This window comes from Melozone crissalis, unplaced genomic scaffold (assembly GCF_028551555.1).
Source record: "Melozone crissalis strain CALT ecotype California unplaced genomic scaffold, PUWL_Pcris_2 ptg000013l_1, whole genome shotgun sequence".
In the NCBI taxonomy this organism is placed as follows: Eukaryota; Metazoa; Chordata; class Aves; order Passeriformes; family Passerellidae; genus Melozone; species Melozone crissalis.
In genome coordinates this window covers 7,046,536-7,074,087 of record NW_026535791.1, presented here as the reverse complement: position 1 = coordinate 7,074,087, position 27,552 = coordinate 7,046,536, and the positions used below count along the sequence as shown (strand labels likewise).

The window sequence follows — 27,552 nt, the reverse complement described above, 5'->3', positions numbered from 1 at the left end:
TACTAGCAAGTTACCCACAAAGATCTAGTATGGAAAGCAACTCCCACATATTGTTTTCCAACACAATGAGAGAATGATCAGATATAAAGATTTGCAAGTGGCTTGTAATACATGATGTGTATAGAAACACTAGTGTATAATTTTGCCAAAAAGACATGAAAATGTTTCTGTGAGCTTAGAAGTTACATTCAGACCTTGTCTGTTTGGTGTTCTTTACCTTCAAGTTGAAACTGGTGGTATGAAAAACTTTCTTTTTTCCTCTAACTTATCCATGACCTGAAATACCTATGAAAGAGGAAAGGCAGCTGAAGATAACAAATGCCAGATGGGCAAGAGCTTTCTGTTCTCAGTCTAGCACCACAGCAAGAGGATTTAGTGATCATTTTGCTTAAAAATAAACAAGAATATACTAAGACCAGCCACCCAGGCTGCACCCGCATCAAGCTTGAGAAGACCCTTGTAGCAAGGGACAAATGGACAGTACAGGGAGTGAGAATGAACATATCTTCTGTTTCTCATCAGGGCCATATTCATCTATCCTCAATAGCAGACAACATGTGTATATGGAATTCTCTCTCTTTGTGCTCCTTTTTGTAATCTGTATTTTAAAGTGTTTGTATTTCTGTTGTACAATACGGCTTCTGATGAAAGTGCATACTCCACAGGCAGTATGTAAAAAGATTTAATGATCATTGTTTTGAGACTCTTAATTCCTTAAGACAACAGTTTCTTTGGATGCATTTGGTGCTGTACGCCCAAATCCACAGTCTTAATTACGCAAGAATGAAGCCGAAAGAGATTGATAGATTTCTCAAAATGGTTAGATTGTCCTTAAATTAAAAAGGTCAGACATAGTAACAGAGACGTGATATGGTTTTTGTGGTGGTATCAGCAGCACATTTGCAGCCTGGGACACTCATGAGCCAGGACAGCACACATCCAGTTCAGGGCAAGCCTGTCCAAAGGGCTCTTCATAGGGGTCCTTTAGTCAGCACAGGGAGTGTGCAGGCAGATGCAGGGATCTGCAGCGACTGCAGGGACACTGTTAACCACACACCACACACCACACACTCACCCCCTCCTGTTGCTGGGGTCTCTCATTCCTTATTTAGACTTGTCTTGTTCACTTATTTGGGGGGGAAATGCCAGGCATGGCAGGCATGGTGTGACAGAACCTCCATTACTAACAGTGACACAGAAGATGGGAAGGATGCACAGGTCTGAAGCTGACTTTGGCAGGCAGCAGCTAGAAAAGCTGGGATGTGATTTCAGCCTTATTCAGATCGGTGGGAACTCTGCCACTGATGTAAGTGGAATGAAGACTCCCCTCTACATGTCTGCCTGTAATCTGAGAACATGTATTCTGCACATCCTGGAGACTCAGTGAAAACCAGACCCCACAGAGTTCACCTTAGATTCACTGTCTCAAATAAAACTATGTGGATTCTTTGTGCCCCTTTTACTTATCGGTAAAACAAGTATGATAATGCTTTGAGTGCTAAACAATACAATGTGTGTAGGAAGACAGTATCTTTTATTAGGCCAACTGAAATAGTTGGGGAAAAACAGACAAGCTTTGAGGCTTGTCTGAAATGCTTTGAGATGCTCTGATGAAAGGTGTTTGAGCTGTGCAAGGGATCATTAAATTACATTCTTCCTCTCTCTGGAAATCATTTAGTGATATTTCAAAGGAAAGATGCTGTACAGAAATAACTGATTTCTATTGCAAGTGCTGTCTGGAGCTAAATATCTTCCTTCCTCTCTCTTTATGAACTAATCTAAAGAAAAATATGTTTTAAATTAGCATGGTAAGAACAATTTTGTGGTATAATGTATAGTTCTGTGAAATGTTCTCTGTGAAGCGTAACTCACAAAATCCTTAGGCATGTTTCAGTACACTCAAACAAAATGGCTGGATTTGTGGAAATTATGAAGGTATCACTGTAAAGAAATTAAAAAGCATGGAAGGTCAGTGAAAATGATACATGAAAATTAAAAAGGCAGATATGAGTAAAAAACTACATTATGCTTGTAAACACCGGCAAAGCTGTGAAGCAGCTAGTGTCCATAAAAAGTGTTAAACAACCAAACACTTAACTCTCTCCTGTCCTCAATTTTCCAGGAAGAAGCTGGGAGTGCTCACTTGAAATTAGCCAGGGCTGAGAGACCAACAGTATTAGGGAGTCACAACCACGGGTGCAGCAAGATAGATCAGTGCTGTCGTGGAGTCTGTGCAACACTGAGGTTATGGGGGTGTGCAGGGGTAGGGGAGGGAAGGTTTAACTCTATATAAATCCTACTAATATCGCTTCACTTGTACTTTAGTTCGGTGTCAAGACACAAACGATGTCAAGAAGAAAGAAAACTGGGGGCAGGGGAATCTTTAAATATGTGAAAGTGCTTGTGAAAAAGGATGAAATAAACTTGTTTATGTCGATTAGAACAAGAAGCAATAGGGATAAATTGCAGTAAAGGATATTTACATTAAACCACTAGACAACAGAGTAGGATTAAGGGAAATTAAGCACTGGTATATAGTGCCTAGGGAAGTAATGAAACTTTTCACTGGAACATAAAAAAGGCTTAAATAAACACCATCAAAAGTTTCACTATGGATGATTACTCACTGAAGCAGAGAAGACTTGGAGATTCATCTGAGTAAGGTTACAATGTGTGACCAGGTCTTCCTGGATGCTCTTTTTTTCCCTAGAAAGATGTTGTTCTGTTTGTGTGAGACTTTGGGATGCAGTCCTCTGAAAATATTTGTCTAAGAGAGGAAGGACCATTTATCTTTTGAAGTCCCTGTTCCTCTCCACTGATCACAGATGCAGTCACAGATGACTGGCTTAGTATGGACACCTACTTATTGAATCTGCAAAGTGAGATGAGACAATTACCATCCTTAATGACAAATTGTGTCCTTTCTCATATATTCCTAAATATAACACTCAAATCTCCATTACTCATCCCAACTATAATTACTTGTTGTGCACATATGAGGTGGCACCCATAACACATAATCATAATGTTATTTATTGTCCTGCATTAGTAATTTAGCACATTATATTTAGATGCCATATGGCCTGATGAAAAATGTAATAAGGACTTCCTATGCAGTGGATAGAAAGCTTCTAGACAACGATTAATATAATCTATTTCACTTTTGCACTGCATTTCTACTAAAAATATCACTGAAGTGATATTTTATATGTAGGCTATCTCAGGAAAGAAAATGTTATGTTTACATCTAAGACCCAGCCAAAGCTCTGCCGAGTTGCAGGTAAGCTACTAACTAGGAATGTAAGTGGTTTTATTTCAGCAGTACGTATGAAAGACTAAGGTGCCTCAGATATATGGTATTAACCACTTGTGTTTCCAAAATCTGCATACAGTAACACAGATGCTCAGCTAATCTATAGGAATGTGTGTGTTTATATAGAACTCATCCCACCATTGGACTAAAACTGGGTACTTAGGAAATGTCACCACTGTGTCCCACACTGACAGGGAGGAAGTCTGAGCACCCAACTGTCCCCTCTGCTGAACTGCAGCTTTCTCCTTGGGGACCTCTTCAGGTACATCCCCTGCATTCACTCTCAAGATTGCCCCCAAATGGCAGTAAGGCCAGGAACATTGTATTTGGCTCTCCCAGACCCAGCTGTCTTCCAACACTATTCCTGTGGGCTCTGCATGGAGCAGAGATGGACACCACAGGGTACATCCATGTGAGATCCAGGGTACAGGGCTGTGTGGTGTAGACAGAGCAGTCTGGAGTAGCCCTAAGCATCCTTGGTGTGCATCAGCACGCACCACTGAGCCTTGGGATGGAAAACTGCTCTCTCTCTTGTGTGGATACAGACTTTGCAGACACTTGCAAATAATGGCATAGGTTGTCTGCCCATATCAGCCAGCACTGCACTCAACAGTGGCAATGGAAACTGCTTTCATCACATAAAAAGGTCCCAAGGACTGTCTCAATAGGAGGGGTTTTTTTGGTATCTGAGCAAAACAGAAACCCAGAATAAAAATTATAAAAATTATTACCTTCCCCATCCTGAGAAATCCATAGAATATTAATCTCCTGTGCACTAGGAACAACTTCTTTTGATAACCTTTGTTCTTTTGTAACCTGTAATTATAGCAACCTCTATCTTCTGTCTTCTAAAGCACAAGTACCCTCATCATATATGTATTCCTACACTATAGAAGGATGTGAAGACTTAAGGCTCTTGTATTGATTTTGGCTGGGATAAAGTTAATTTTCTTCACAGTAGCTGGTGCTGGGCTGTGTTTTGGATTTGTGCTGTAATAACATGGGGATGTTTTGGTTGCTGCTGAGCAGGGCTTACACAGAGTCAAGGCCCTTTCTGCCTCTCACCCCACCCCACCAGTGACTGGGCTGGGGGTGCACATGGAGCTGGGAGGGGACACAGCAGGGACAGCTGACCCCAGCTGACCAACGGGATATCCCAGACCATGGGGTGTCATGCTCAGTGTATAAAGCTGGAGGAAGAAGGAAGAAGGGGAGATGTTCAGAGTCATGATGCTGATCTCCCCAAGTAATCATTAAGCATGATGGAGCCTGGCTTTCCTAGGAGATGGCTGAACACCTGCCTGGCTCTGGGAAGTTGTGAATGAATTCCTTAATTTTCTTTGCTGGCTTGTGGGGCTTGTGCATTACCTATTAAATTGTTTTTATCTTAGCCCATGTGTTTTCTCACTTTTATCGTTCTGATTCTCCCATCCTACTGTCCAGGGAGTGAGCAAGCAGCCGTGTGGGGCTGAGCTGCCCAATGGGGTTAAGCCACAACAGGCTCATTTTGTAAATTCATTACATTTATAAATGCATCAAGCATGAAAATTAAATGTAACACTTCCCCTCTTTTTTTTCTTTTAAGGTGACATGAAAAATTGTTTGAATGAGGAAATGCATACAGGAAGACAACAGCATATATAGGTTTAACTCCAGCTTAGCATATTGGGGTTTAGCTTCAGCTGTGCTTCCTTGTGGATTTTAGCTTCTTCCTTATTTAAATCTTTAGGAATAGTTTTATTCTTACTTGCATGGAAAAGGACCAGAAAAAGGTGAGTACTTTAGCTAAAAGAAGCAATTGGGTGAGTGAAGCTATAGAAGGTCACAGATAAATATAATTAGGCAATGTCTTCACAGGTTATTAAGATGCTTACCAGGAATTTAAAAAACAGCAAAAAATGCAATGCAAAACTATTAAAAACTACTAATAATTCTCTCACCTCATTGGGTTTGTGGCTCACATTCCTAATACATGCTTGTTTTAAAAGAATACTGTTTTATAACAGGATGGTTAACTCTGTAACAACATGAAATACCTTAACTGCCAGAGACTGCAAAAGTGTCTTGGTGGTGGACACCAGTAGCATCAAGTCTGTCTGAACTGGAATGAGTTTTAACAATTAGGAAATGAAGCTGTAGTGACATACTAGCAGCTGAGCCTGAGTGGTTTTAGAGGTCAGCACACAGGGCAGTTGAACCCTGCTTGTTGTAGTCAGCAGTGCTCCATGTACAAGGAGCAGCTGCTCAGCCTGGAGGAGGGATCCAGCTGCCCAAATGTAGGCATTTCATATCTCAGCATCTCTCATGGGTCATATAAAGCATCATCCAGAAGGCCAGATTTTCCACTGAATTTGAAAAGAATTTTAGACAACTGGTTCACATGCAGATGCCTGCATTGTAAACCATTAAAGGTAGGCACACTGCATCCAGCATGTCTGATGAAACATTAGCAGCCCTTGGCTGATGGGTGGGGAACCTCTTAAGCTACTCCTACTTGACTGCAGCTGCTCTATGCTAGTGGCAACACCATGCTTCTAGGCTTCTTTATAAAGTTTGGCACACCTTTTCATGGTACATTTGTAAATACTATAAATAATTCTGTATAAATTATGGCCACTTTTTACACAGATAACAGAGACACATGGCTAGATTATATCTTTCTTACAGTGATGCAAACCATAATAAACTTTCATGACATCTTTGAAACTGTAATGGTATAAAAATAATGTACTTGAACAGAACGATGCTTAGATACAAGTCTTAGTCTCCTTAACTTACATCTTAAACATACCTTTTTCTTGATTACACACTTGGCAAAGAGGTCAACAGTGCATTTCTGTCCCTTGCTAAAGATCATCCCTTCCTCAGATCTGTTTACAAGATCATGCAATTAAGAATATCAGACATAACCCAGGTTAAAAGTTACACCTTCTTCAGTAGGGTTCAATTCAGGTGATTTCACCAACCTAGCTGGCAGTACCATCACATCAACCCCTGTACTAGCCCAAGAGACAGACTGGTATGTAAAGCAGAAGGCAAGAACAAGTGCTGAGGGGTGGAGATCAGGTAAGTCAGTTTAGTTACCAAGGAAAAGATGCAAAGAATAGCACAGAAAGGCATTCAAAGTTGAAGAGGCTCATCTAGATAATTCAGAGCAGAAGCCTAACTAACAGTCTGAACTGCTCTCTGGAGGAGCCTCTCTCACTCCTTCAACTATGCAAGGCATCTAGGGAGACAAGCCTCCTAATTTAGGCATCTAAGTTAGATGTTTAAATGTAGGCAGTGAATATTCCCCCCGAGAATGCGAATGGGATGTTATAATAGTTTAAAACATGTTTCACTGAAGCTGTGATGCCAATGTGTGTTCTTTTATGAGATACTGTTCTTTGTGCCACCGATCCTCTACTGACACAACCATGTTGCTCGTTTATTAGATAAATGAACAACATTAACAGAATGCACATTGTTCAGTGACGGTCTAAATTCTGAAGTTAAAAAAAGATTACCAACTTTACTCTCAAAATACAAACCAGATTAAGTTGCTCACATGGAAACCAGTGCAAATTCCCAGCAGTAATCATTTTAGGGGACCAGAAAGGGAAAATAGATTCTTCACAATGATGACCAGTGTATATTTAACTTTATTGCTCTCCTCAAACTTTTTTTAAAAATGTTTCAATTAGGAGCTTTGATCTGTAATTACATCTTGTCTACATTGCTCTCATCTACTCAGAACTTTTTACATATTCAGAGATGTGGGTTTCAGAGTTTATAAAAAAATGCCAGAAGTTGTGAAGTTGTTCTTTCAGTGAAGATGCATGGCTTACCTCCTGCCCTGCAAAATCTTGATACTAAGGCACACACCAGAACACCAATTTTCAGTGTGTCTTTCTCCAGTGTAAACATGCTCATTGCCATTGATCACAGCACTATTCAAAGGACTACTCGAGACAGTTGTGGAAGGAATACTCTTTAAATGTAGCTATCTTCTCTCCTGGATGAATATGTTTACAGGAGTGGATTGTTAAAACCAATTCATTTTCTAGTGTCTCACACTGCGGAACTGCAACTAACATGCCTAAGAAATCAAACATGCTGGGCAAGCCATTAATATGTATTAGACTGTGATTTGTTTATTCTAGTGGTTTGAGCATCTGCACAGTGTGTGCAAAAAGCTGCCCAACAGCTCCCTGATTTGAATCTGCCACAGCTAAGTCAGAAAAACATCTACAGGGGAATGAGAATAATATATACCAGCATGACTTAAAATGGCTCTGCCTGAGTTAATGGGCTCAACTGATGTAACTGGTTCAAACTATCAAAGCCTACTATCCTGTGGTGTTGTATCCACTTCCACTAAGCCCTCATCCCTTCAATAAACTTGCCAATGGATCATACATGGTATTGCAACTTGTGCCCAGAAGCAGGTGCTGTGGGTATCGTTAGGTGGGGAGCTGCCAGTCATTTTACAGGGGTACCCTGGGCAGCTCGCTGCCTGATGAAATCTAGAGGAGCTGACTCTGCCTGCCTTGTGCTCAGCAGAAGCACCAGCTGAGTGTACCTTTTCTACTGTGCTACTACAAAACAAAATGGAACTTGGTTACACCTCCATCCTTCTGCAAATGTGGCAGAAACTGAGCAGTGAGGCTCAAACTTATTGCAGTGGGACAGACAGTGAAACTCCAGAATGTCACATCTTTAAGAAACAGCTTAAAGTTCACATTTTACCATGAAAGAGTTGTACCACTGAACAAAAGCACATCACAAGAGATTTTCTCTCAGCTCTCAACCCCAGCAGACGGATTAAGGGAACTTTGCCACTTGATACTGTCTAGTGGTGTGCCACAAAGTCGAGATAGTGTGAATAAACTTTCTTTCCTGGTCCAGGTTTTCACTTAACAGTTGCTGACATCCAGCTCTTTGGGCATGACTCTACTTTCTCTGAGGTTTCTGTGCAAGTTTCCTCTCTCTTTGTTTTGACTCCTGTAAACTCCTTTCTTATTCCTGTCCAAAAAGTAATACTCCAACATATTAAGTATACTCATAAAAGAAACACAATATCCTAGTTCCTGTTTATTTTTCTAATTTCTGTCCATAGACTCAAAGCAGAACAGGTGGGTTGTTTTCCCAGTGTACTGTGGGCTTGTTTCAATTCACCTCAAAGATCTGTGTTCTCTTCCACCTGTGATTTCCATTAAAGTAACACTGGCCTGTTCTTCATCATTTTAATCAACCAACTTAAAACTGCCATGACAGCTTTCCCTCTCTAGGGCTCTAACAACTCAACACATTGGGTGGGACTCCTGTCACCTACCTTTAGACATCTACAGTGCAAACACTTCCATTTATGTTGATCAGATGAGTCTGCTATAAGCACTGGAAAAAAATTAAGCACATTCAGGCCACAATCCACCTTGGTTGAAGCAGGAATTGTATCCCCAAAGTCTTAACTCAGAGGCAAAAGTCTACTTGATGGATGTCTACATTGACCAGATAAATAAAAACATCCTTGTCTACTCCACCTCTTACCTTCTGGCTTAATTGCAATCAATCCTGTTTGAAAATTAACTGCTTTCTCTTACACTGTTCTCTATCAACAATTCACAGCCCTTTGAGATGTGCCTTGTGGGAAGGATGTTGACTAAATCTTTCTCAGGGTTCAGACTCTGAAGTTCTTTCCTAGGAGAAAAATTGGTGGATGTGTCATAGTGGTAAATATAATTCCATAAAAATATCTATGCAGAAGAACAATTACTATGTGTGAATGAAAATTAACAGTCTACTGATGCCTTTACTGACTTGTGCATAACTTCCCTTGGAAGGGTAATGTCCATGAATATGTAACATGCACCTTCTTCTCCCTACTGCTTCCCTATTGTTTTTCCCTTTTCATTATTACAGCATTTCTCCATATAGCCTGTAAGACCTTTGGTAAAGAGTTATGTTTGCATCTGAGCATTAAAGCTTATTATGAAGGCACAATAATTCCTGTAGTCTAGTTAAATATAATTGCAATGGGAAAGGAAGACAGAAGTAGAGGGCAGTTCATAATTCATAGACTTCTCACATGATTTCAACCTTCTCCTTGCAGAACTTTGTGGGTGGGAAGATGTTACAAATGAAGCTCTCTGCTACTTTGTGCTAAAAACCTGTGCCAGCCCTCTAGTCAGTGGAATTTATGTAATGATAACCAAATCAATTCAGAAACCAGTTTTGTTAATCTGTCAGAGACCCTAAGAGAGCACAGCTTTAAACTTCTCTGACAGTGTCTGCAATTACTCTAGCTGAAGAGACACTTTTGAACCAAACCTAATGTTCATGGCAAAAGAGTTACATTAATTTCTATCAGCTTCTGATTGAACTGACTAGAATAAATCAGAGTGAGCGGGCACACAATCAGCTCTGCTGGCAGATTTGCAGATTGCTGGAAAGGGCCATGATAAGTCTCTGGGGTCTGGCTGTGAGTAATGCTCTCCTCCACCAACACAGCTGGATCCTGCCTAACCACACTCGCTGACACCCACCATCATCATGTCTTATCCAGAGCTGCTAGGTTTATAGCCTCTTATCCAGACCTGCTAGGTTTATAGCCCCTATCAAAAAATAAAGAAGATGTAAGCCATGAGAATATGCTCAAAGTAGAACAAGCTTCAGTGGCTTGAGGTGTCATCTCCCCTCCCAGCAATTTCCTACCTCCTCTTTGCCTGATATTACTGCCTCACAGCAGAGCTGGTGGAATGAGACACACACACTAGTCCCAGCTGCTTCCACACAAGGTCCTGCAAATTAGCCTAAACTACCCATAAAATTACTTTAAGATCATATTTTGCATTAAAATGGCTTAAAAACATTACTGTTTTTCAATTCAGGGACTGCTGTGAAGGCAGGAACCTTCAGTAAGGAGGTCAGGGAAGCAGTATCTTTTGCAGAAGTCCAGCCAGATTTGCTCAAATTTGACCCAGCAATAGGAAAGACGAAGAAATTTCACACTTAGAGTTATAATTTTTATGGCTTACTAACAGGTTTATTAACTTCTGCCTGTCTGGCTGGACTAGATGACCTTCTGAGGTCCCCTCCAACATGAATTACCCTATACACCTAGTGTGTGTGGCCAGGAAGCTGAAGACACAGCTCTTCCTGCTGACACAGCCACAGCCTATCTTGGCAAACTGTGGAGACCCATGCTTACCAAACTTTCTCTCAGAGTGGTCAAACAGAGTGGCTGACACTGGTATTGTTCTGGTGTTGAAAAAGTGCTTTTCAGAAGGGAGGTAGCATGGGGACCCTCTGCCACTAGGAAGCAGCCCTGCCTGACTCAATGGTTACTAGAAGAAGGGATGGGGAAAAAAAACAACCCCAACCAGACTATAAATAGAGATTACACCCAAATAACCAACCTTCTCTGGGTCACAGTTTCCTAGCTGGGGGACACAATCCTCAGACAAAGCACTTCACGTGTTGCCTAATGTGGTAAGAGGTACATGGTCTTGTGGGAAGGGATGTTATGGAAGTGCTGGGACAAGGCTGCTTATCATCTGCTCTCCCCTAGAAAGGCTGAAGTCTGTAAGGTCTGCACAGCATCTATGCTTTTGTGTATGTGAAAAACCAGCAGGAATTGATGTCATGGGCAGGCAAGTTTGGAGAAATCTGGGAAAGGGGGAAGCCAGAGTTGCAGCTGTTATGAATTCATCACGATTTTGGCCCCGGTTCCAAAATCCTCACAGAGACATAAGAATCTCCACATGATTTTGAGGGAAGCAAGATCTGTAGATATACGAGTGACACATTCATGCATGCTGTATTGTTTAAGAGGCATACTGAGCTTTTAGTTTCAATCCCTGCTCTCTCACTTGTGTCAGTTAGCATTTCTGAGAACCTTATTGTGAGATACAACTTCATGCTGCTGCCTTAAAGTAACAACAACAGAAATTTTCTGGAGAAATTTTGTACAACTATCGGGTGTGATCACAAGATCATCATCACTGGGACACTCTCAGAGCTGTCACAAGGCAGTTTCAGCAGTAAGGGCTCACTGCAGTGGTGCTGCTGCACACAGAAACACAGCTCAGCTCCGCTGGGCTGCAGATTCAATGGGCTGCTCCTGCCTGCACATCTCCTCTGCCTTCCTTGTGCCTGCAGCAGCTCCACAGACTCAGCTAATTCGGGAACTCTCAGTTCCAGCTGAACTCGGTTAATTTTTTGGAGGAGCAAAACTGGCTCTCCACCAGATCAGATCCCAGGCTTGCCTTGCCAGATGGCATCATCAGTGTTACTGCAGTGTAAATAACAAACAGGAGGGCATATCCTTGATCAGAGAGGAATGCAGGACTGCCCCTTTCGGTGGCAATACAGACACAGGCTGTCTTGCATTAACCTTGAAATTACATCCTTAGAAAGGTTTATAACTGCATGGCTCCCCTTGCAGGGCACCAGGCTGCTCGTATTAACAGTGAGCTGCACGTTTCAGAAACGCTAGGTAACATTCACCCTCAGGAGATGACACAAACTGGGTGGTGCCACCCTGTGAGACTGCCTCTGATCACCAAATACCGCTTTGGTACAGGAACAGGGTAAATCCCTAAATCTGTTCCTTTATGGTACTATGAAAGTGTATTACACTGCTATAGCAAAGACAGTCCAGTGCCCTTCTGCATGCCCACACAAACGTATGCTCTGCATTTCCTAGACTCTCCCACAGACGAGGTGGAGGGACATGAGGTTTGCATTCAGAGCGTGAATGAGCTCTGATGTGTATTCAGAGCTCTTCCCGCTGGTTCCAGCTGCAAGGACACGACGCAAGGGCAGAAAGCGATGCACAGGAAGTTCCAGCTGAACATGAGGAAGGACTTCTTTACCGTGCAGTGACCGTGCAATGGAACAGATTGCCCAGAGTGCTTGTGGAGCCTCCCTCACTGGAGCTATTCAAGAAGGCTCTGGACGCAATGCTGCGCCATGTGCTGTGGCACGGCCCTGCCTGAGCAGGGAGTCTGGACCAGATGCCGCACTGGGGTCCCTTCCAGCCTGACGCACCCTGTGACTCTGTGTTTTTGTGTTTTCAGCCTCCCCGCCCCGAGCCCTGGCGCAGCACAGCGCACAGCACGGCGGGCTCAGCAGCCAGCCCGGCCGCTGGGCTCCGGCGCTCCCTCCCTGCTGCCCGGCCGGGCCCCGCGCCGCTCCAGCTCCCGCCCGCCTCCGCCTGGGATGCTCAGCGCGGAGCCCTGCCCAGGGCTGCTAAACGTGGGCTGGGCGGCGGCGCCCGCAGCCATCGCCGGCGGTGCCTCGGCGTTTCCCTTTCCTTTAGGAAAATCCCTTTCCTAAAGGGAGGACGAGGCGGAGGCGCTCCGGAGGCCGGAGCGGCGGTGCCGTCCCCTCCCCGCGCCCGCCGCCGCCGCCATGGCAACCGCCCGTCGCCGCGCGCGCGCACCCCCTTCCCCGCCCGCCCCCCCGCGCCTCTCCCCCCCCGGCCCTGCTCTGACAGAGCCGCAGCGCTGCGCCCCCTCCCCGCGCCGCTCCCGCCCGCGGACACGCACCCCCGGCTCTCCCAGGTAACGGCAGGGCCCGGGAACGGGGCAGCCCCTCACAGCGCTACTGCCCGCGGCGGGCGACGGCGGCTCGGACCCCGCTACGCCGAGAGAGGCGGCGGGGATGGGGGGGAAACCAGCGGTAGAGGCTGGAGGAGGGCGGTGGCGCCCCCAATCTCCCGCGGAGCGTGCCGGGAAGTGTAGTCCGCGCCCCCCGCCGGGCGCTGGGGGCTGCCGGGAGAAGCGGCGGGAGGGAACTACAGCCCCCAGCGCTCTCGGCGGTTGGGGGGGGGGGGGGGGAAGAGATAGGTGCTGCGGAGGGGAGCCCCATGGGGACGGGAGGCTCCCTCTGAACGAGGGCGCTGAGGCAGCTCTGCCCGCGGAACAGCGAGGGACAGGAGCCCCTGTGCCGCTGCCGGGGCGGGAGGGGCCGGAGGGAGGGGCGGTGCGGCCGGGCCGGCTGGCAGGGTGGGCGCAGGGGCGGTGCGGCTGCAGAGGGAGGCGCGGGGAAGGGCAGTGAATGGGGGTGGTGCGGGAGAAACACGGGTGGGTGCCTGCCGTGAGGGGAGGGTGGGCGCAGGGGCGGCTGGATGCATGTGGGGGAGAGAAAGAATACAGGGGAAGGGGCACATGGATGGATGGATGGATGGATGGATGGATAGATATGTGCTGGAGGAGGAGTGGTGGAGCAGATGGACGGAGAGCTGTGCAGAAGGCCGAGCAGCCTGGAGGCTGGGAATGGGTACCAAGGAGGCAATGGTCAGAGGGAGCTCTGGAAAGTTTCCCCGGCCAGTTTGCATTTATGGTTTCCGGTTTCATGTCTCCTACCACGCTTGGGCTCTGATGAGCTTGTTGTAGTAAGTGGTCTGGACACAGTGTTACTTTTTTAAAATTATTCTGCTACATTTCTATTTTTTTCCCCCAAAAGTCTGTCATGATACCAGCATTTGTCCCTTTTCTCTCTCCATTTCCTCTCCTGACAGTTCTCTGTTATTCTTTATCTTGTGTTCTCTAACAGTCATGAGGGAGAATAAAATTACAGTTTTTCTATATATCATACTTAAAATACACGTGTTTATGATTGGTATATAAGGGGGTGTCATTTTTTCTTCCTGAAAATCTGTATCTTAAAAGCATCAGTGCATTAGTACTCCCTTGTATATGAATATTGAATGTCTATTCCTACTACAGTTTCACATTTCACAGAGATAGGTTTCTTTCCAATGAATGCTTGATTGCAGCTGCGGATTGCTGAGCAGTTTCCTTTTTCTTCCTTTCCCCCCCACCCCTATGTCAGCTATATCCTAGACAGGCTTCAGCTTCTTGCAGCTCCTTGTGCTTGCCACACTGCAGAAGGGAACATTGCAGCTGCAGAGTGCTTCCAGGGTCCCTGGCTCTTGGAGATTTGAGCTTTTGAGCAGGTAATGGGCAGAAATAGTTACTGCCCTGACCTAATCCCAATCAAAAGAAATAAATGGAATACAAGAAAAAAATGATAGGCCTTTATCTGGTTTTCTGTGTAATTAATAATAACAAAAAAAAGCTGATTCTTCTGGGGATGAACTGAGAAATCTGAAGACTTGGTGTTTGTAGCACTAACAGCAATATGCATATAAATGTATATTTAAAAATATGCATGCTATTCTATTTATGTAATACATGTCCTTAGTCCTAAAGAGCCAATTCTTTGAAATTCAGAGTGGAGTTCAAGAGGCAGGAAAGTATTCAGCCCAAAATTCTGACCTTATGAGTCAGGGTTATAAACACCTGTGTTGAGTGTATTAAACCTCCAGTTATTCATGGAAAGCTTATCTGGGATGCAGCTTGCCTGAAGTGGAATGGAGCAGCAGCAGCACTGAGTCTTTGTGGAGCTGGCTGTGGTCTGGTGGGGGGGAACACAGGAGTGCTGTATCCAGGGCCAGGTGCAGGAGCAGCTTCACTGTTCTTGGCACAGAGCCCAACCTAAGAAATGCTCTGAACCCGAGCTGGCTCTGTGCAGACCCAGTTTGGGAGCCTTTGGTGGCATGTTTGCTCTACCAGAAGTGCTTACACACGTGATATGCAGAGGAGCAAGTGGCTCCACAAAGGATTATTGACTCAGGCTGGGATCCACTTTGTTGAGCTCCAGACAGGCCCTACAGAATCCTTCAGGTCTCTGGGCCCTGCATCCTGTCAGAGGAGGGGTTTGACTGATCATGGGCCTGGGTTTGATTTGTTACTAGTGCCAGAAGCCCTGGAGGCTGTGCTGGAGAGGAGAGAGAGGTGAGCAGCCAGCCTGGGTCCAGCAGGGCTAAGATGGAGCAGAAGCTGGCGAGCTGTCACTGCCTGACCCCTGTGTGTGTATGGAGTTGCACCCCCCAGAGTGCCCCACAGCATTTGTTTTAGCTCTTTTCACTACCCAGCCTTGCTAAGGAACACCTCATTACCCCAAGGATGGTGATGGGCCCATATGGATGTGTCTGAAACTGGTGTATGAGGTGCTTGGAGAAGGGTGCAGTTCACACTCAGTTTTAGCAATGGCACAGCCGTCTCTGATTCTCCTTTCTGCTTCTTCAGAGAACTGTACTTCAAAGGCTCTGCAAATGGCTATTTCATTCTCCAGGATGCTTGCTGTTTGGTTCACCAAACTAATGAAATCTCTAATTTAAATATCTAAATTAATCTTTAACTAAAAGACTGGCCACCTATTTAGTGTTTTCTTATGAGTTTACTTTTAACTTGTGATGAATGTCTTTACTTCATTTGGAGATTTTTTTTTCACTTGCGCTCAAAGTAATTCTCTGTTTCAAGTTAAGAATGCACACAAAAATAGTTTGAGGCCTGCATGCATGCTTCTTCTCCTTCCCACTTCCATACACATTTCCCATTAACTCCATGTCTGCCATTGCAAAACAGTTTCAATGCAAGAGGCCAAAAACCAGTTAGCAGAAAGCAACTGACTGAGTTAAAAGATCCCTTGGTGCTGGGTTTCCTGGACCATGGTATATATGTGTGTGTGTGTGTGCGTGTGTGTGTGCGTGCGTGTGTTTTATCTGATGTCTGCTGCTGCCATTGTAGTCAGCCTTGTCACTGCTAATGCACACAGCAAAAAGAAAAAACAGCACTGGCATAACACATTTCTCATCTTTGATTCATTTACATGTAGTTTAAATTCAAATCTGCTGGAACTGAGCCATGTCTTTACTTATAGATATGTTTTTAACAGGAGTTGTGATCCTGTGAAGTCATGATTGTTAGTTTTCACACTAGTCCATGGGACTACAGCTGCATGTTCAAACAAAGCCATGTTAACAGGGAAAGATGGATGTAGCTGTGAAACTTGGCAAGACTTTTGTTTGTTTGTTTTTTATCTGACAATAATCAGTTAAAATGTTGTTTTTGTCATGCAAACGTAATGTCTGCAGCATCAGCAATTGCTTCTGAACAGGGACAGACTGTTATTGGCAAGGAAGATCAGTTGTTCTGCATCCAACACCAAAATGAGAGATAATCTTTATAATAAAGCAGGAAAAACTTATTTAATTTATTCTAATTATTGCATTTTTTAATATCTTATTCTTAAAAATCAAATGAAATATATCAAGCATGTAAAAAAATATAGTCTGTATTTCTGTTAGAAATAGAATTCTGTAGGCTTCTAGCAGGAGTCACATGTCATGCGGGGAAAACCACTTTTTTTGTTCCTCTGACAATGTTCCAGTTAGTGTTGCTGTTTATGCTCTCTCAGGTAAAGCATTGTCATACTGTTACATGTCTCTATTTTAACGATTTTTAAGTTTGAAGAGAAGACTGAAAATCAGATCATTGTGCTATTTTAAGAGAAGACATAATTGAGGGAGAGAGAGCTGTTTGAAACTGGTCAAAGTTGGCTTACAAAACCAATATGGCTTTAACTTAAGAAGGGCAGGTTTCAATTAACTGAATGAAAAACTTCCAAGCAGTAAGAGGAATTTGAGGGAAAAACAACTTCAGTTTATGACTTAGACTCTGATAATGGAACTGGTTGCACATGAAAAGTATACAAATCTAAAAATCAAAACCTCTTAACAATGGACTTCTCTTCCTTGCTTTGCTCTCTGTGGCAATTGACCTTTCTGGGATTGTGCGTGGCAGAGAATCATCCTGGCTCTGCCCTGTACAAGTGGAGAATGTACAGTCATACCTCAGTCATAAGCACTGTGTTCAGAAGATGGTGCCTAACAGTGTGACTCTCTGTCTTGTGACATTAGTTGTAACTCTTACATTGCCTTTCGGGATGCCCAACATCACGCACGGCTGATTTACAGGAAATGAGAAACAGGGTTAGTAACCAATCTTCATCAGCGTATGTCCAGGCCTTTCCAGATGTTCAGCTGTCCAGTCAGCAGTACTGCAGGGCTGCCATGATGTGAGAGCATATGTCCAGCAATCTCAGGAAGCTGTGGAATGCTTTTGTTTTGCCAGGATAAAATTTTGATCAGAGAAAGACACATGTCCAGGAAAATCCACGTATGGTATAGCCCTCTCAGTGGGGAATTAACATCTGATTTGGAGAAAAGTCTGATTAGTAGGTATTAATTATGGCTTGATGTGAGCATTGAAACAATGAGAATAAAGCAAAAGTGTCTAACAGCTTATTTAAAGAGAGTCCTTCATCCTGTGCAAGAGTCAAGGGCTTGTGGAGAAAATGGGATCCAGTGGTGTCACTGTTTGTATCAAAACACATGCATAAAAGAGACACGTAGAGATAGCAGATGCCTTCCATTTTGGCACTTGCAGAGTGAATGTTTGGGATCAAGCAAGGGGAAAAGCCCTGCTGCAGACCCCCTCTACAGGGGAGAGCATTTTCTGCCTCTGGTAACACTGTGGTGAGATAGTGCTGAGAGATGGTTTGAAGGGGACCAGTCCTGAATCCATTCCCACTGGTGTTGCACACAAGTTTGGAATAATGTGCTAGGTTGTCCCCCTTTGCCTGTCGTCCACACAGTCACTGTATCTGCCCATGGATACTTTTGTGTGTATAATGCTTTGATGCTAAAGTAGAGACTGATTTTTGCATCTTGCTCAATTGTGCATTGCTTTAGTTCTGGGAGAAAAATTCTTTTCTGACCCTAGATAGGGATCAGCTCAGCTTATGCTCCAAAGAATAGAGATTAATATCCCCTGTGACCTTTTAGCCTGGCTGCTGCAGGGTTTTTAACAAGTGGGTTTAAGACCCCATGTGTGGCAGCTACGCCGACTTGAATGTCTGTAATGTCTCTTCTTGTCAATGATCCGTGAACTGAGGAATCTCCAAGGATATCTTGACTTGCAGTGGAGCTGTTACGGTCTAGTGCAGGAGAGAGCCACACAATGGTACAATGAAAAGCTGTGTCACAAGAAGTGTGTAAGTTGTTCTAAATGTACTTGACAACAGGTGTCCCTGGCTGTATAGTTACTTAAAAGATGTGGCTGTGGTATGGTAGGAAAATTAAATTACTAAACAAAGCTCCAGATAACAAGCAACAAAATGCTTTCTTTATGATTTCTATATTTCTGGTTCCTTGGATGTCTCTGATGTTGTATGAACTCTATAATACAATGTAGAATAGATAATAAAGAGTGAGTACATAGCATGAAAAGGTCCTCACCTAGTTGTAGTTACTTCTCCCTCCCTCTCCATCCCTGACATTGAAGAATGGGATGATGAGAAAACAACACAGGAAATAATTCCTTCCAAAAAATAATTTTCCCTTGATTTTGGACTTATTTGTTTTGATTTGCTTTGGATATTCTGAATTAACATTACCTTCACTGGTGTGCATAGGAAGCTTGTAATTTGTTTAAACCATTTTTAGCATTAGTTTTAAATAGCAGTAGAATCTCAGCAAACTGCCTGGGATTCCAGGAAAGCACTGGTTTAGACTGAGGACTATAGCTGCTGTTTCAAATAAAGCTAAGGTAAATAGGTGGCATTATATTCACCTTTTCAAGCTGTATGACACCTTTGGTGTCTAGTGTAGGTAATAAGTAAAACTGAAGTGCCTGAGTCCACAGGAAAGATCCAGGGGCTTTTGCCAGCCTAGCTCTGGAGGCATTGACTGTTCAGGAGGTACACAGGTGTACATCCATCCACCAGCCTCCCTCCATGCTCCAAGTTTCAGTGCTGTCAGTGTTTTATGAGCTCTTCAGTGTGACACACCAGGCATCATGCTCATGCATAAGCTTTGGCATCACAAGCATGAGGCTAGAGGCCTCTGTACTCTTGGTAGCTGGAGGAAATGGGAGAGTCTTGTTTGGTTTGCTCCTGCAATTTTAAAACTGTGTACATTTTTCTGCTTCCTGCCTCTCATCTTCCTTGTCCTGAAGTGTTGCCTCCTGCCTGTGGATTGACCCAGCTCCCACCACAGACAGAGATGAGGAGGTTGTCTCCTCTGGTGAGCAGGGGAATCTTCTGGAATTAAGGGGAGTTGGTTGTGAATGTCAGTCCTCTTAAGGCAAAAGAGAATTAAATATGCCCAGAGGGTGGGAATTAGCTGTAATAAGGAGCAATGAGAGGTTGTAAAGGAAGTATGTGTTCTGTTTAATAGATTTCTAGGAATTGAATTCAGCAGTTCCTTAAAAATGTTTTATTTACTCTCTCTCTTTCACTACAAATGCGGAAAATCTCCAGAGATTTGAGGAATGATTTTCTTAATAGTGACAGGCTGGTTGTGAAGCAGATCCTGACCTGGATGTGTTTGAAGACAGGTCAAAGGCTTCTGCCCCACATGGTGTTCTGTTCATTTATAAGCTGACTCATGAGATCTGAATGGGTCATAAACTATCTTCAGTTCCTATCAATTTATGCATTTCCTGGGCGATGTGGGTGACATCACTTTTTTTCCTATTAGTTACAATCTTCTGTATTTAAAAATTAAATTATCTCAGTTGTTGCTAATCCTGATCTTGGTAATGATGTATCCTGCCTATGTCAGGGAACAAAATTAGGGTTGTCACCCTTTCCACCTTAGATTTTCTCCTGCCCAGTAGTTTACAGCAGCCAGCAGGAATGCTGTGCAAGCTGAAATGTGCAGCACAGCATGAGGACAAGTAAAGCCCAGTCAGTCCTGCTGTGCTTGGTGGAGTGTCAGCTGCAGAGTAGCAGCATGTTCTTGCTCTCAAAGTCATCAGCCACATGCAAGCTGTGTGACCTGTGGGTTTAAGTGAGGGTGCAGTTTCCATGGCTTTGCTGCAGGGAGCAGGAGTGGTGAGGTGGTGGAGCAGACCTGGTGTGCAGCTCTAGGCAGCAGTTAGGACCATCAGTGTGGCACCCTGGGGAGGTGCAGCGTGTGTTTGCTCAGGGCAGAATGAATTTCGTGTGGATGTCTGTTTAACTTGTCAGGGGTTTGAATTTTGCTAAGCACAAGGGAATACAAAAGCATAAGACACATGCTCCTTAATGCCATCTTGCTCTTGTCTGTTTATAAAACCTACTAACATTTTTATAACCCACGAGGATGTAAAAGGTTGCTTCTGCCTGTTCTGGCTTCTGTCTGCTACCACCTGTTCCTTCTGTGTGCACTCCTGTAGCATGGGCTGTTTTCAGCTGTGTAGTGTGAACTGTGTTTGTATCCCTCCTTCCCAGTTTCTTCTTCATCTCCTTGGTCTTGCCAAACCCTTGATACAACTAGTGAACCTCACTCCAGAGCTGACCTCCTCCCTCTTGTTCAGTGCAACTCTGCATTGCATAGCTATGAAATGCAATTTTTTATTTTTCATTTCCAGAGGTTTATATCTCAGTGAATTTCAGGGACCCCACACATATTGAGAGCACAAGGGAAAGGAACTGATGCTCTTTTTCTGTGGTGGGGACCTAAACTTTGGGTCACATGAGATTCAGATAAAAGGGCAGGCACTGCTACAATCCTGAACCTTAAATACAAACCTAGCTGTACAATACAGCTGAATTCTGAATGTCTGGGTTATTGCTTTCTTGACAGGTTACTGGGAAAAGCTGGGCTATGGGTTTGCCTTAAAGTCATGCAGTTTGAGGACTAGGGGAAGGTTGTACTTTGGGATTCACTGTTCTAAGGAATGTTAAATTTGGATTGCTAACTGCCATAAATCTCTAAGTGACATGTTAAATTTAATGAAAAAATTCAAGTCAGCATGTGGATGTTGGAGTACTTTGAAAGAATATTTAAACAGAATGAGGCTCTCAACTTCATCTATAGTAGAGCAGTCATTCAACCATATCATAATCTCATTAGGGTGAGGGCTCTTGAAAGTGTGAAGTGCAGACATCCCTGATGCTGGTTGGCACATTTAGGCATGTATGTAATATAACAGAATAAAAAGCAATTTAATGCCTCGTGTGATTTGTGATTCACAGCTGATGGCTGCTAATACATTGTGGTGATCTACAAATTAAAGTTGAGTTTGTTAGTTTCAGTGTGGGAAGGGCGTTTAATTTTGTTGCATTAATTTAACAGGATTGAGGCCAAAGGCAGCAAAGAAGTTGTGGTTTTAATCACTATAAAAGAGTTACAATTCATGATCTGAAACCTTAGGCTAGTAAAGTGATACTCCAGACATAAATGGTTGTAGAAGAGCAGGACTGGATGGGAGCAGTGTTGGAAAGACACAGTTCAGCTACGAGAAAAATAACAAAACTAAAGCATCACTGTCTGAATTATTCTACAGCATGTAAAATTCATTTTTTTTTCTGGTAATTATGTTCTCTTTTAGATTTCTTAGTGAAGATGAATTTAGCAGAGATTTGTGATAATGCCAAAAAAGGAAGAGAATATGCACTCCTTGGGAATTATGACTCTTCTATGGTATATTACCAGGGTGTCATCCAGCAAATCCAGAGACATTGCCAGTCAATCAGAGATCCAGCAATTAAGGGCAAATGGCAACAGGTAGGGTGAAATGACATTGACCATATTCTATTACTTGATATTTGAAAACCACACTATATCTCCCAAACCCTATAAGATGCAGAGGACTTACATTTCAGTGATGTTGGCAACAGTTGTACAATATTTTGTCGATATTCATGGGAAAATATTTTTCATGGTGTATTCAAAAGGAATTCTATTGTTCTAACTGAATCAGTTCTTCTGTTGTTGTCACTTAGGATATCTGTCTAATTCCTGGTCTGTTTCTCTCTGCATGCTCTCTGTGACTGCATACTTTTGAAAAAATTGAGGACTTTCTTTTCCCCTTGTATCTTTTGGCCATCTAATGTCCAGTAAACTAAAATGTGAGTGGGTGGGTTAGCATCACTAGAATTGTTGTCTGACTATAATGACATTAAATGTACCCTAAATGTACACTAAATGACTATAGTGTACAAATTTGGATCAGGTTTCTAAAACTGCAAGTCATACTCTTAGCCTGAATCTTGCTCACATCTGTCTCCTTGCTAGACAGAGTACTGTTGAAACCATGGAAGTAATCTGCAGGTGAAATATAAGAACCCCATCTATTTTTATTACTTTCAGTATTTAAGTCTTCATCACATTTTTTAGCCCATTTTTCATGTGGTTCTATAAACATGAAAAGGAGGAAAACCATATAAAGATGTTTCCTAGAATAAAGAATTCATGTTGCATAAAGACTATGTTTTGAAAGAATAACATATCTCCTATGAAAGATACAATTTTGCAGTAGGTAGCTAAAGAGATTATTTCAGTAAGAGTTTTTCTATATATATGTTTAAATGATATCACCTAAAAACGGAAGCAAAATTTCCTTTTTATTGCAGCAGATGATTTGTTTATAGGTTTGTGTTTGTAACTTCTGACACTAACATAGAGTATTTTGTGCACTGATAAGTACAACACTTAACAACCACTTTGTAGTAACTACTATTCATAGGTGTTTATCATAGAATGTCTATGAAGAGCTTGTGCCTGTACATCCAGCAGAGATAGCTTTCCTGGTAATGTAGTAAGCTGGATGTTGTGTAGGAGATATTCACATTCAAGTACTTGTATTCAAGATTTTTCCCACCCCAGGACATGCTGATACAAGGTGTTCATGCCCAGTACATGTCCTTAGTTCCTGCCAAACTTGTAGCTGACGTGAAGGTAGAGTATGAGGATTTCCTCATTCTGCAGCTGAACCACTGCATTGTCTTCACATCTAGTATTTAGTGTTTCTTCTGATGACACTGATTCTTCCAATAAACTTTCAACAGCTCCTGTGTTGTGAAGGTCACTCAAGTCTCATGTTACTGTGTGTTGTTTGAACTGCTTCACAGAAGCCTGTGCACCATGGAATGTGTGCTGCACATTGGAGACAAACCTCAAGTACAAAAGGACCATTAACACAGTTTCCAGGATTTATTCCCTGGGGAAGGCAGCTGTCTCTCCAGCAGAGGATCTGAAGTTGGCACCTTCTCAGAAATTATCCCCTTTAGGCAAAAGAAGAATTGCTCCTGACCATGTCACATAAATGCTTTAGAGATGTGTCCCAAATAAGATCTGCAGCAGGTGGGGTAGCGTCTGTCACACTGTGCACTCATGTTAATTCTGGAACTTCCCAACATAGTAGTGGCAGATGAGCTTTGTCAGAATATTGCTTTGCTGTTACTGGTGCCAGGCTTGGAGACAAACAGCAAAAAGTAAGAAGTGTGACTGAAAAAAAAATAAATGAAGGGCTTCATCCCTAGGTTATTTGCCTTCTCATTCGTTTGTGGGAACAGAATGATGCAGCCCAAGAGCAAACAATGCAGCCCTGTAATTACTAGCTTTTCCATACCAGAGCTTGCATGTTTAGGTGAGACCTACAGAGTTAGACCTGCTTTCCTTACCCACTCTTTATAAATAAATAATTGTTGTGCTTTCTCACTTCTTGAAACAGACTGAGAAGGAGTTTGGTGATGTGGATGTTAGCACTACTTTCCAGCTCCAACAGCAGCTACATTCAAACTATCAGTCACAGTCAAGCAGCTATCTGGAATGACAGCCTGTTCTGAAAAAAATGTAACTGAGAAGTTGGATCACAAGTAACACTCATTCACAGTATTAAAGCAATATCTGGATACTAATTTTAGATCTTTCTCATTAAAGAGTTATGCCATACACATTATGTAAGTTTAGCAAATTTCGAGTCCAGCCCACTTGGTACCAGTAATGTGCAGAAGCAAAAGATTCCCATACCAGTGTGGTTCTTGCAAGTGGCTTGAGAAGCAAAGCAACCCTTAGGTCAAGGGTAAGGGGATTAATGCAGTTGATTTTTACCTGAAATTCTGTCTTCTCAAGCATATGGAACTAGCCTGTTCTTCAGGTTCTTCAGCTTCTCCATCATCTGAGGAATCTGGAGAGGATAAGACCACTGGTGCCTTTTGGAGGGGGAGTTTAGCAATCACTAACACTGTGGGAGCTTTAACTCTTGAATGTCCTTGTAAGTAAGTGCTCAAAGGAGAAGAATGTTACGTAAACTAGTTCTTCTCTGGGATGTGCTGTCTGCATACACATTCACAATATTGAGCCTTCTGAAGGATTCCTGGGGTACTGAGTGTCAGTATGAAGCATCCCCTTCCTTTCTGTATGGTTTGTGTGCAGCTCACTAACAGGGTTTTTGTCCTACTGATACTTCTAGGGCAGTGATCTGTTTCGTGTGTTTGTGGACAAGTTCCATTGTAAAACAAAAATGTTCATTTGAGGAACATCTCAAAGAATGGTTCCAGCTGTGGCTGTGCAGCTGACCAACTTACATCTCTTACATGCACCATTGTTCTTCCTGTTTGGTCCTTGTCAACAGTGGGTGCTCCATCCTGCATAGGTACCTCATGCCTGATGGATCTGCTTTTGTATATGACAGAGGATTTTCTCAGTAGTTTATTGAGCAATGTCAAAGCCCAGGTGAACCAGAACTAGTTGGGATTTTGGGTCAGATTCCCAAATGCTCTTGATCTACATCTCTTTGCAGAAGTGTCATTGTTTTAAAATTGCTACAGATTGGTCTGGACAGAATTATGTTCTGTGCAAGTATTTTTTGAGCTGTATTTCATGTCACACCGAGAGACAGCTTCAGCTTTGCAACTGGATGTCTTGATTTTGAGGATTCCTCCTGCTTGGAGCTGATGGTTAGGATGAGGAGGAATATGAACATGTTAACATCTCCTCTGCGAACAGCTGACTCATTCAGTTACAGTTGATGCAATACTGCGTCTGGGAATTCCAAATCAGTGCTAACCAGGGTAGAGGGATTCTGTTACTCTCTGGCACACCCTGCAGATCTTAAACAGGGCAAAAGATGCATGCTGAGGATCCACCAAAGCAGAGACATGACAGCATAAGAATTCCTCTGACTTCATGGAAAATTCACAGCCACTGATCATCATCTCTTGACTGGTTTATCCTGGGGATGTCAGGGTGACGTGGTCCTGAGACCATCTTTGTTTTGCATCCAGGGAATTCCCAGCTTGCATTTTGGTTGGCCAAGTGTACCTCCATTTGCATCTTCACTCCTAGGCCGCCGGAGCTCATTTAAAAAAAAGTTACTTTGTTGTGCTTTGAGGTTAGGCTGACAGGTAGGCATATTATTTCATGTAAATGCAGGCTGAGACTGGAAAGATACAAAATCAGAAGCAACTCATCCTTCCCAAAACTAAAAGGTAGGTTTAGTCTCATGTCCACTACTGTGAACTTGTGTTGACGTTCTCCCTGTTTATTCTGAGAGAGTTTCTTGGCTGCTGCAGTGTTTTTACTAGACAGCTGGCTTGTAGGAACGAGCAGCTTCAGTGACAGCTCAGCAGCTGCAGAATGACAGCAGAGCGCGCCCCTGGGAGATAGTGCTGGCTTACAACAAGGCCAGCGGCTGTCAAGCTAAACCTGCTGCGTGTTAGAGCCATGTGCTCCGTGTTGCACAAGAGCTGAGAGCACAGGGGCCTCCACTGGAGCTCAGGCAGGAGTTCAGTGATTCCCTGAGTGCGTGGAGCAGCCAGCAGGGCACCCTGACTGACTATGGTCACTGGTGCAGGTGCACTGATTAGGTGCGCTTTATTCCTGCTTAAGGAATAAAGGGTAAATTCTTCTTCTTATTATTACAAACACATTTTAGTCAATCTGTGCTTTTGTTGTTTTTTGCTTCATGCCTGTTTCATTAACATTTAGTAGGTTATCTCGTGATTAACTAAGACTCATTCTGTGGGTAACTCATGAAGAGGTGTCATTACAGGAGCTATACCCTCACTCTGTGTGATCAGACAGGGTTCCAGGATACCTGGTTTAGGAATCTTTTATTTTCACGTTTTAAAAGATCGAGCTTTTTGAATAGCTAACACTAATTGCAGGTAGTAATTTCAGGTTTGGAAAACTCTTAGAGATAAACTTGATCAGTTTTCTTCAGCAAAAGAAAAATCCCACACATTATTTGTATTTACCAAGGCACAAATGCCCACGCTTATTACAATGGGTATAGAAGTACAAGCTCTAGCATAGCAAATAAAAGCTGGTGATGGAGAAGGTATAACAGTTGCCGGATTATGAAATACAGAGTTACTCCCTGAAATGGGTTTTGTAACTACCACTAAGAATGAGTGAACTCAATTCTTGTTCACTGTGTTTTATACCTATATGATAGGATGTGTTTTCTGCTTGGTTACTGGAAATTCTTGGGGTTGGCGTGTCAAAAAAAAGCTGTGGGGCCATCCTGTGGGCTGAAAGGCTTTTTGTTGGGCCTTCCAGCATCACCCACTGCCCAGAGGAGGTAATGGGGCTGGTAGGGCAACACTAGTGGCTGTACCAGAGCCTGCCTCTGGGGACCAGGCAGCTTCACATGGCAGCTGTATTCAGCTAACATCCTGCCATGCATAGAGAGGCCAAGCTCTTCCCTACCTTTTTTTTCCCTTCCATCTGTGCCAGCTTCTCTCTCACCTCTGCCCCCTTCCCTTTTTTTTTCCTGGGATTTACCTGATCACAGGATAGTGTGCATGTGCAGCTTGCTAACCCAGCAGAAGTGTCCTTTATTTATTTTTTTTTACCCTCCTAGGCCAATTTTTTTGCCATTTTACCAACCTGTCTTACTGTATTGAGATGCCAGAATTGAATCCAGAAGAGCAGGGGCAGTGAGGCTGGGGAGAAGTGAAGGGAATTTTTTCTATTTGGCAGCGGTGAGCTGCTAATTGTCACACTATCTCTTGAAACTTCTTACACATAAATAACTTAAAAGTTTTCTTCTGGCTCTCTAAAACCTGAGCTGGTGCCTCCTAAGGGATCTGGGACATAATGGTGTGTATGATGCGGGACAAGGAGACTGGGTGAGTGATTTTTCCATTTGCATCCTTCCTAGGTTGCTTCAGAGTGGCAGTGATCACTGAAAGACACTGCTCAGTCAACTTCATAATTGTGGCACAGCCTTTTTGGCCCATGTCTGGGTTGTTTCTCAACTGCAAGGAAGTCTTTCTGCACAGGTTTCATCTGAGTCACTTTCTTTAAGGCCTCTAGGAGTTTATGGTTGGTTTTCCTTTGTGGTCCACACGCTGAGGATTCCTTGTTGGTTGATTTGCCAGGTATTGACTAAGAAATAGGGTGTGTATTTCAGAGTTTGGTCTGCTCAGGGCAGGCTAAGAGATGGCTGGTAGACACTAGTCTGTTTTCATCTTCCAAAGCATCAAATGGTCACTTTCCCTCAGTTTTCAGATACCATCCTCTTGCTGGTCCAGTGAGGTGAACAACAGCACACTGGCTGTTAGTGCTGGAAAGTTGTTTTCCACCAATTTCTCTGCATGTGTTGGAAGGCTGATAGAATGGATCCTGTCAG

At 43.3% G+C, this 27,552-nt stretch overlaps 1 protein-coding gene and 1 long non-coding RNA gene across 4 annotated transcripts in view; one reads left to right on the top strand and one right to left on the bottom strand.

The window, feature by feature from the left end:
- The window catches only part of LOC128934472 (uncharacterized), a 58,748-nt gene extending 45,817 nt beyond the window's left edge, over positions 1-12,931 (bottom strand). For both annotated transcript variants that reach the window (XR_008482858.1, XR_008482859.1), the window contains exon 1: positions 12,844-12,931. This is a non-coding gene — a long non-coding RNA (uncharacterized LOC128934472). The remainder of the gene's footprint in view (positions 1-12,843) is intronic.
- Positions 12,772-27,552, top strand: part of KATNAL1 (katanin catalytic subunit A1 like 1) — a 36,953-nt gene continuing 22,172 nt past the window's right edge. The window contains exons 1-3 of one of the 2 annotated variants that reach the window (XM_054272053.1): positions 12,772-12,858; positions 14,132-14,255; positions 21,523-21,698. In XM_054272053.1, coding sequence (XP_054128028.1) covers positions 21,537-21,698 — 162 coding nt within the window. In that variant the 5' untranslated portion in view covers positions 12,772-12,858; positions 14,132-14,255; positions 21,523-21,536. The remainder of the gene's footprint in view (positions 12,859-14,131; positions 14,256-21,522; positions 21,699-27,552) is intronic. The other variant, XM_054272052.1, reaches the window with a different exon arrangement.